Source organism: Calliphora vicina, chromosome 3, assembly GCF_958450345.1.
Source record: "Calliphora vicina chromosome 3, idCalVici1.1, whole genome shotgun sequence".
NCBI classification, from domain to species: domain Eukaryota; kingdom Metazoa; phylum Arthropoda; class Insecta; order Diptera; family Calliphoridae; genus Calliphora; species Calliphora vicina.
This window is the reverse complement of record NC_088782.1, coordinates 120,324,695-120,334,941: the sequence shown is the minus strand read 5'-3', so window position 1 is coordinate 120,334,941 and position 10,247 is coordinate 120,324,695. Positions and strand designations below refer to the sequence as shown.

The 10,247-nt window shown below is 35.6% G+C and overlaps 2 protein-coding genes across 2 annotated transcripts; one reads left to right on the top strand and one right to left on the bottom strand.

The window, feature by feature from the left end:
* Window positions 1–1,462: 1,462 nt before the first annotated feature.
* Alp9 (Alkaline phosphatase 9) lies at window positions 1,463–3,049 on the bottom strand. Its single transcript, XM_065506077.1, has one exon. The coding sequence runs from the start codon at window positions 3,047–3,049 to the stop codon at window positions 1,463–1,465; it is 1,587 nt and encodes a 528-aa protein (XP_065362149.1).
* A 2,819-nt stretch (window positions 3,050–5,868) lies between these two features.
* Window positions 5,869–7,476, top strand: Alp10 (Alkaline phosphatase 10). The gene is made up of 2 exons (XM_065505606.1): window positions 5,869–7,080; window positions 7,140–7,476. The coding sequence occupies exons 1-2, from the start codon at window positions 5,872–5,874 to the stop codon at window positions 7,473–7,475; spliced, it is 1,545 nt and encodes a 514-aa protein (XP_065361678.1). The 5' UTR covers window positions 5,869–5,871; the 3' UTR covers window position 7,476.
* The last annotated feature ends 2,771 nt before the right edge of the window (window positions 7,477–10,247 follow it).

Below are 10,247 nucleotides of genomic sequence, written 5' to 3'. Positions count from 1 at the left end.
CTTCATTGTTGTGGCCAAACAATTTAACAGGAAATTCTCAATAAAAAATTTTCGTTTATGTCATTTGGTTTATGTTACCAAAATATTTGAATTTTAATCTGTCATAAATTCAATACAATAAAACTGTCTGGTTACAAAAGAAAACTGTAACTAAACATTTTAAAGTGCATCTCATAAAAGAAAAACTAATTTACATATTTATTTGTAAGAATTGAAAAGAATAATTCTTTTGCTATTGTTGACTTTTGATACCATTTTAATAATATCCGTTACTTGTTGTGTTAATAATGATCAAGAACTTAAGGTATAAATTTAAGTGAAAACTGTGTTAACAAATTAGTTGTGTAAAAGTGATCGTGGGGAAAACATCAAGCTGTTTCACAAAATGAAAATATTTTATGGTATTTTCGTGTTTTTGGGTAAGTTTATTTTATTTTTTTAAATGTTTTTTGGGAATAATTTGTTTTTGTATTTCTTTTTAGGTTTGGGTTGCTATGCTCAGGCTGTTTTGAAAACATGCTACTGTGAGCCCGGTCCTGTAGGTCCAACCGGTCCTCAAGGCAACCAGGGACCCCGAGGAGATACTGGTATTGGGGGTAATAAAGGTGTGCAGGGTCCTCAGGGACCCACTGGTCCCCAAGGCTTTAAGGGAGAACCAGGACCCAAGGGCAAACAAGGTATAGGCAGAGGTTTACCGGGTAGAGAAGGTCCTAGAGGTCCTCCCGGCAATTGTTTCCCTTGCCCTAATCGTGCTAAACGTAGCATACGTTCTTACGAACCCAACAGACTGTATATGTTAACCAAGGAGCGAAAATTGATACCGGTCGATAAAATAGAATCTACACCAGAGTTGCAACAATTTGTGGAAAGTCTGAGAAGTGGCGATAAGTTAAAAGATTATTAAGATAATGAGGGATGATAATAAAACAAAATTAAAGAAAAAATCTTATAAATGTGTTTGTTGTTTTATTAAAAATATTGGCATCTTTTTAAACGATTTTGTTGTTGATTTGTAAGTGCACTAATGACGTATTAATTTACTTCTTCAGACGACGGAAATTTTAAGTGATAATATTTCATTAGAAGTTCGAATAATGTTAATCTATCATGCCAATTTTTTGAGTTTTCCTGTCAATTTATTTAATGTTTATTATATGACGTTTGTAGATATATTGTGAGAGATACTGTATCTTGAAAAGAATTTCTCTATTTCAACCTTTAATCCCAAATTCCCATTTATTCAATTCATTAAGAAAATGAAAACTTATCAATTCTCTTTATAAATTAATCTCAAGCATTCAGTTTGACTAATAACCTACCCCACCTTTGCCATTAATCTAAACAAATTGTTAATTTCTATCATTTATTTACAATTGTTCTTATCTAAATACTTCAAATTCACTTAAAAATACTTTTAAACATTTAAATTTCAAAACTCAAGTAGTCAGTATTTTACTCCTCTTTATTTCATGCTTCCATCCGATAAGCTATCACAAGCTTTTAGACCCTCACCAACACAGGCTGCATAGGCCATCATATGAGGTATAGCATTCTGTTCATAGACACCCGTAAACAAATGCGACCAAGGACCCGAAGCAAAGACACCCACATCCTCACCACCATGAGTCTCTGAGTCCAAGGGTACGGTGGCGGGGAATACATCATTAGCCTCACCCTTTAATACCTCCTCGGGATTAACACGTTTGCTATTCTTAACATCGAAATGTTTGTAATATCCCTCACCATTGGCATAACTCAACGGTTCATAGGGTAATTTATCATCTGCATTACTAACTAAACTGAAAATATCCGATCCTCGATCTTGATAACCGGCCACACTAAAGGTATGCGAGTGATCAGAAGTTACCACAATCAGAGTGTCTTCTTCACTGGTCATTTCACGGGCCACAGCAATGGCTTGAGAAAACTCCTTAGTCTCATCTAAAGCCAAACGGGCCTTGGTATCATGATGACCCATATCAATTCTGCCGCCCTCAATAAATAGGAAATAACCTTTATCCTTTTGCAGCTGCATAAACTCTATGGCCTTTTTGGTCATTTCCTCTAAAGTAGGTTGAGTATTCTCGGGATTAGCTAGCGAATCTAAGTGATAATCCAAGTGACCATCATTAAATACACCCAACAAGCGTTCGGTTTGCGAGAAATCCAATTGCTCCAATTGTTCCTTGGTTTCTACATACTGATATTTAGGTGATTGTTTTTGATATTCCTCTATTAAATTGCGGCCATCTGTGCGCCAGCCTTGACTATATAAGGTTTTATCTATGAAAGCACTTTTACCACCACCCATCATTACTTTAAGCCTTGAGCCCACTTCACCATAAATCAATTGCTGGGCTATATCATCCAAACCATGATCAGCACCACAAACCTGCTCTATATCGGCATTACTTTCCCAATCACGATCGGCTGTATGAGCATAAACACCAGAAGGCGAGGCATGGGTTACACGTGTGGTGGTAACAAAGCCCGCTGATTTTCCTTCATCCATGGCCCATTTGGCTATGGAGTAAACATGATTACTGGAATTTTTCATGGCCTGACAGTCATCCCTTAAAATGGCTGCATTAACACCAATCGTACCATAATTAGCCTTGACACCACACAAATAAGCCGTGGCTGTAGTAGCCGAATCGGGCACTATTTTATCCACCGAATAGGTTTTGGACAAACCTATATAGGGAAACTCCTCAAATGATAATTTGGTGTGTTCAGCATCTATATAATTTCTGGCTGCTACCAAGGTGGTCAAACCCATGCCGTCACCCAAAAACATTATAACATTTTTAGCCACATTGGTGTTTTGTTGCTGCTTCTGTTGTTGACGCACAAACTCTTTGCCCATATTCAACCAAAACTCATTGGTATCTTCGCCTTCACGGGCCATCAACAGAATTTTTCCAGACTTTTCCTCCTTAAAACTAGGATGCATACGTTCCTCCTCCATATCCTCTTCTAGATGGGCTTGTAATGTAGCCACAGCAGCCATTAATAGTGTTAGTATTAAAATTGTTTTTAATTTAGCCATTTTAACGGAGTTCTAAGGAATGTAGCAACCGTTTTGTTAGAGAATTTTCTTAAGACTATAATAATTTTTTCAAATTCAAGTAGCTTTAAGTAACGTCTGGCGTTACTTGTTTTTTAGCGGAATTATTTTAGTGGCTGTCACTTGAAAAGCGATAACAAAACTAACATGGTATTAGCTATAATGACGTTCGAAATTAGCTATACTGATACTAGAAAGAAATGTATAAAACAGAAGCGATCCAAGGGGGGTTGAATAATTTTTTAAAAGGGGGACCTCTTTTCTATGTCCCTAGATCCTTCAACAAGTGAAGATTATTAGGGACTTAATAAAGATCTAACATTGAAGCTTATTTGGGACAAAATAAAAAAGATCTACAAATGAAGCTCTTTTGGGACTAAATAAAGATCTACGATTGAAGCTCATTTGGGACTAAATAAAGATCTACGATTGCTGATAATTTGGGACTAAATAAAGATCTACGATTGAAGATCATTTGGGACTAAATAATGATCTACGATTGAAGATCAGTTGGGACTAAATAATGATCCACGATTGAAGCTCATTTGGGACTAAATAAAGATCTACAAATGAAGCTCTTTTGGGACTAAATAAAGATCCACGATTGAAACTCATTTGGGGCTAAACAAAGATCTAAAACTGAAGATCAGTTGGGACTAAATAAATATCTAAGATTGAAGCTCATTCGGGACTAAATAAAGACCTAAGATTGAAGATCATTTGGGATTAAATAAAGATCTACGTTTGATGATCATTTGGGACTAAATAAAGATCTATGATTGAAGATCATTTGGAACTCAATAAAGATCTAAGATTGAAACTCATTTGGGCATAAATAAAAATCTATGATTGAAACTCATTTGGGACTAAATAAAGATTTAGGATTAAAGCTCATTTGGGACTAAATAAAGATATACGATTGAAGCACCTTTTGGAATAAATAAAAATCTATGATTAAACTCATTTGGGACTAAATAAAGATTTAGGATTGAAGCTCATTTGGGACTAAATAAAGATATACGATTGAAGCACCTTTTGGACTAAATAAAGATCTACGACTGAAGATCATTTGGGACTAAATAAAGATCTACGATTGAAGCTCCTTTTGGACTAAATAAAGATCTACGATTGAAGCTCATTTGGGGCTAAATAAAGATCTACAACTGAAGATCAGTTGGGACTAAATAAAGATCTACGATTGAAACTCATTTGGGACTAAATAAAGACCTACGATTAAAGCTCCTTTTGGATTAAATAAAGATCTACGATTGAAGATCATTTGGGAATAAATAAAAATCTACAATTGAAGTTCATTGGGACTAAATAAAGATCTACGGTTTAAGCTAAATAAAGATCTACGATTTGTTGTTAATATGGGACTAAATAATGATCTACGACTGAAAATCATTTGGGACTAAATAAAGATCTACGATTGAAGATTATTTGGGACTAAATAAAGATCTACGGTGGAAGATCATTTGGGACTAAATAAAGATCTACGGTTGAAGATCATTTGGGACTAAATAAAGACCTACGAATGAAGATTTTTTGGGATTAAATAAAGATCTACGACTGAAGCTCATTTGGGACTAAATAAAGATTTACAACTGAAGATCAGTTGGGACTAAATAAAGATCTTCGATTGAAGCTCCTTTTAAACTAAATAAAGATCCACGATTGAAGCACATTTGGGGCTAAATAAAGATCTACAACTGAAGATCAGTTGGGACTAAATAAAGATCTACGATTGAAACTCATTTGGGACTAAATAAAGACCTACGATTGAAGCTCCTTTTGGATTAAATAAAGATCTACGATTGAAGATCATTTGGGAATAAATAAAAATCTACAATTGAAGTTCATTGGGACTAAATAAAGATCTACGATTTGGTATTAATATGGGACTAAATAATGATCTACGACTGAAAATCATTTGGGACTAAATAAAGATCTACAAATGTAGGTCTTTTGGAACTATATAAAGATCTACGATTGAAGCTCATTTGGGACTAAATTAAGATCTAAGTTTGAAGATCATTTGGGATTAAATAAAGATCTACGATTAATGCTCATTTGGGACTAAATAAAGATCTACAATTGAAGATCAGTTGGGACTAAATTATGATCTACGATTGCAGCTTATATGGGACTAAATAAATTGAAGATCATTTGGGACTATGATTGATGATCATTTCGGACTAAATAAATATCTACGATTGATGATCATTTGGGTCTAAATAAAGATCTATGATTGAAGCTCCTTTTGGACTAAATAAAGATCTACAATTAATACTCATTTGGGACTTAATAAAGATCTGCGATTGAAGCTCATTTGGGATTAAATAAAGATCTACGATTGAAGCTCATTTGGGACTAAATAAAGATCAACGATTGAAGCTTATTTGGAACTAAATAAAACTCTACGATTAAAGCTTTAGTAAGACTATAAACAGTTCTAAGATTGAATCTTATTTGTGGCATTAGTTTAACTCTGCTATCTGCCTTGAACTGCAAAGAACTAGAGAAAGCCTATTATGATATTGTCCTATTCCAAACTTATTATTGCTCCGCCCCTGTTTTCAGCACAACTATTATTTCGAAAAAAACAGCTTGTTTTCGTTTTGTGAACTATTGAAAATTTTCATTTTAATATCTGCCTCGCTGATAAGATGATAAGCATAGAAATCAGTAGCTACTCCTCCATTTGATAAGATTTAAAACAAAAGTATAAATGTAATAAATATAACAAATCGCCTAACAGTATCGTCTGAAATTTAGCACATTGTGGTCAGAACCTCCACACTATGAGGCTCTTTATTGCTTTAACATTACTCTGGGCTTCGGCCTTGGCCCATGACAATGGACAACATCCGAATTTTCCACGAGCTCGCAGTTACCAGCCCTTGGATGAAGAACAAACCACAGAATTTTGGATGAACAAGGCTCAAAATATATTGGCTCACAAATTGCAGAAATTGAACAAGCTCAATACGAACAAGGCCAAAAATATTATATTGTTTTTGGGTGATGGAATGTCTGTGCATACCATAACGGCGACCAGAGATTTTATGGGTGACAGCAATAAGCAGGTGTCATTTGAAAAGTTTCCCTATGTGGGTTTATCACGAACATATGCGGTAAATAAAAGAACTCCAGATTCAGCGGCCACAGCTACGGCATATTTGAATGGTGTTAAGGCTAATTATGGCACCATAGGAGTCAATGCTCAGGTACCTAAATATGATTGCTTTAAAGCCAATGATACTACAACTCATACAGAAAGTTTGGCTAAATGGGCTCAAGATGCTGGCAAATGGGCTGGTTTGGTTACCACTGCCCGGGTAACACATGCTTCACCGGCTGGTGTTTATGCTCATACTGCCAATCGTGGTTGGGAATATAACCAGGCTGTTATCAATGATGGCTGCAGTGATGACATTAATGTAGACATAGCCCGCCAATTGGTGGAATGGCCAGTGGGCAAAGAGTTGCATGTTGTGTTAGGTGGTGGTCGTCGGAATTTCCGTGATAAATCTATAAATGATGAAGAAGGCTCTCGCGGCTATAGGACCGACAACCGAGATTTAATTCAAGAATGGTTGCAAGAGAAAAAACAAGAAAATAAATCTGCCGAATATGTGTGGTCGAAAAAGGGTTTGGAAATGGTTGATATAAATAAAACAGATTATTTAATGGGCTTATTCAGTGCTTCGCATTGTCCCTATCATGGCGATTTAAAGAGAGAGCATTTGGAAAACTCTGATCCCTCTTTAACGGAAATGACCGAGGCGGCCATTAAATTATTAAGCAAAAATGAGCAAGGTTATTTCTTGTTTGTGGAGGGAGCCAAAATTGATATGGCCCATCATGACTCCAGAGCCCACAAGTCTTTGGAGGATACAGCTGAATTTGCCAGAGCTTTAGAATTGGCGCGTAATATAACCAGTGAGGAGGATACGCTAATAGTGGTGACCTCAGATCATGCACATACCATGACCATTAATGGTTATCCGGTAAGTTGTTGAGAAACTAATTCTTATGAATTATATTACAATTTTATTAAATTTTTCAGAATCGCCGTCAAAACATATTTGGTTTGGCCCCTGGCAATGGAGATGATGGTCTGCCCTATACCATTCTCTCCTATGCCAATGGCCCCGGCTACTCCAAAACCTACTCCTCCAAAAAAGGTCGTCGCGATTTATCCAATGCTGATTTAAAAGATCCCAAATATCGTTATATGGCTACCGTACCTTTAGATTCCGAAACTCATGGAGCCGATGATGTGGGAGTATTTGCTTCGGGACCCTATGAACACTACTTCACCGGCAACTATGAACAAAGCAATATACCCGCCCTAATGGCTCATATTGCCAATATTGGTCCTTTTGCTGATGATAAATTGTAAAATCCTTTACCAATTCTTTAAGTGTATCGAAATCCTATGTAAATATTAGCAAATAACAAACAGTAGTACTAAGAGTATACAATGTCTGTGTTAAGTTTTAATAAAACTATACAAGTGTTTACCCAAAACTTGAAGTGTGTTTGATTTTTACCTGTGGTTATTTTGTTAGACAATTGTGTTTGCAGTTAAAGCCAAGCCAAGATATTCTGTGCGGTTAAAAGGAAGTAAGTTTCCGTAGATAAAGATGGGGAAAAAGTCTTGCAATTTGTTGGTATATTTGTTTGTTTGGTTTAGATCTGGTCAAATGTCAATGGTGTCAAGTATTTTGTGTTAGTTTGGTTTATTTCTTTGAAGTGTTAGAAAAAAAAATAGTCAATATTGATTTGTGCTGCATGGCCATAGGGCAGCATCTAAAAAAGTTTTGCAATATTTGTGTTAGGTTAAATTCCTAATAAAGAAAGACTATATAAAGGTCTAGGATTAAGGCCAAAAAAGACTACATAAATTACTAGGTTTGAAACTAAACAAAGACTACACAAAGATCTATGATTGAAGCTTAACTAAGACTGAACTGAGGCTAGACAATGATCTACGATTGAAGCTTAACAAAGACTGAACTGAGACTAGACAAAGATCTACGATTGAAGCTTAACTAAGACTGAACTGAGTCTAGATAACGATCTACGATTGCAGCTTAACTAAGACTGAACTGAGACTAGACAAAGATCTATGATTGAAGCTTAGCTAGGACTGAACTGAGTCTAGATAAAGATCTATAATTGAAGCTTAACTAAGACTGAACAGAGACTAGACAAAGATCTACGATTGAAGCTTAACTAAGACTGAACTGAGACTAGACAAAGATCTATGATTGAAGCTTAGCTAGGACTGAACTGAGTCTAGATAAAGATCTACGATTGAAGTTTAACTAAGACTGAACTGAGTCTAGATAAAAATCTATGATTGAAGCTTAACTAAGACTGAACTGAGACTAGACAAAGATCTATGATTGAAGCTTAACTAAGACTGAACTGAGACTAGACAAAGATCTATGATTGAAGCTTAACTAGGACTGAACTGAGTCTAGATAAAGATCTATGATTGAAGCTTAACTAAGACTGAACTGAGACTAGACAAAGATCTATGATTGAAGCTTAACTAAGACTGAACTGAGCCTAGATAAAGATCTATAATTGAAGCTTAACTAAGACTGAACTGAGACTAGACAAAGATCTATAATTGAAGCTTAACTAAGACTGAACAGAGACTAGACAAAGATCTACGATTGAAGCTTAACTAAGACTGAACTGAGACTAGACAAAGATCTATGATTGAAGCTTAGCTAGGACTGAACTGAGTCTAGATAAAGATCTACGATTGAAGTTTAACTAAGACTGAACTGAGTCTAGATAAAAATCTATGATTGAAGCTTAACTAAGACTGAACTGAGACTAGACAAAGATCTATGATTGAAGCTTAACTAAGACTGAACTGAGACTAGACAAAGATATATGATTGAAGCTTAACTAAGACTGAACTAGTCTATATAAGGATCTACGATTGAAGCTTAACTAAGACTGAACTGAGACTAGATAAAGATCTATGATTGAGGCTTAACTAAGACTGAACTGAGTCTAGATAATGATCTACGATTGAAGCTTAACTAAGACTGAACTGAGACTAGACAAAGATCTATGATTGAAGCTTAACTAAGACTGATCTGAGTCTAGATAAAGATCTACGATTGAAGCTTAACTAAGACTGAACTAAGTCTATATAAAGATCTACGATTGAAGCTTAACCAAGACTATATCATGATCTACAATTGAAGCTTAACTAAGATTGAACTAAGTCTAGATAAGGATCTACGATTGCAGCTTAACAAAAACTACATAAAGATCTGCAATTGCAGCTTAACTAAGACTTTATATATTGGAATTTTAAACAAACATTTGAATCCTAAGAATATAAATTTATTCAAAGTATTGACCATTGTTAGCTATGACCTTTTCCCATCTTTCTGGCAACATATGAATTCCGAACCTAAAGAACTGCTTATCTTTTAAGGCCATGAACGAATCAATCCTATTTCGGATACTCTGTTCTAATGATAAGCGTATCCCAGAGAAAGCGTTCTGCAATGATCGAAAAAAATAGTATTCGAATGGGACAAGGTCTGGACCATAAGGCGGGTGAGGCAAAACTCCCCAACAACTTCTTTCTAAATAGATTTTAACTGGTATTGCAACATGTGGTCTAGCGTTGTTATGATGGGATATTACGGTTTCATTTCTGGCCACATATTCTGGTCGTTTTCGCTACAAACGAATCAGTGTCGTTCGTTACAGGTTCCCTGTGATGGTCTGACCAGATTTCAGCAGTTCATGATAGATAGAACCCTTTTGCTCCCACCAAATACACATTAGCGCCATGGATATTTGGCTTTGGTGTAGAGGCTTAACTCGTGTTAACATGGTGGAACAATTTTTCATTGCAAGTAATGATTCGGTAACATAATTTCGGACATGCAAAGTCGTATTTCCATGTCTCTCGTTTTCAATTCGTATGGTTCCCATTTTACCTGCTTTTGGATGAATCCTGCTGCTCGCAAACGTTTTGAAATTGCTGCTTTAGTAGCTCCCAATGATTTTTTCAAAATCTTGTTGATTTATACAACAATCTTCACGAAGTAATTCCAGCAATTCAGGCTCTTCAAACTTTCTTGGTTGGCCAAAACCATTTCTGAACCCCATAAGCTATCTCTCGCATGTT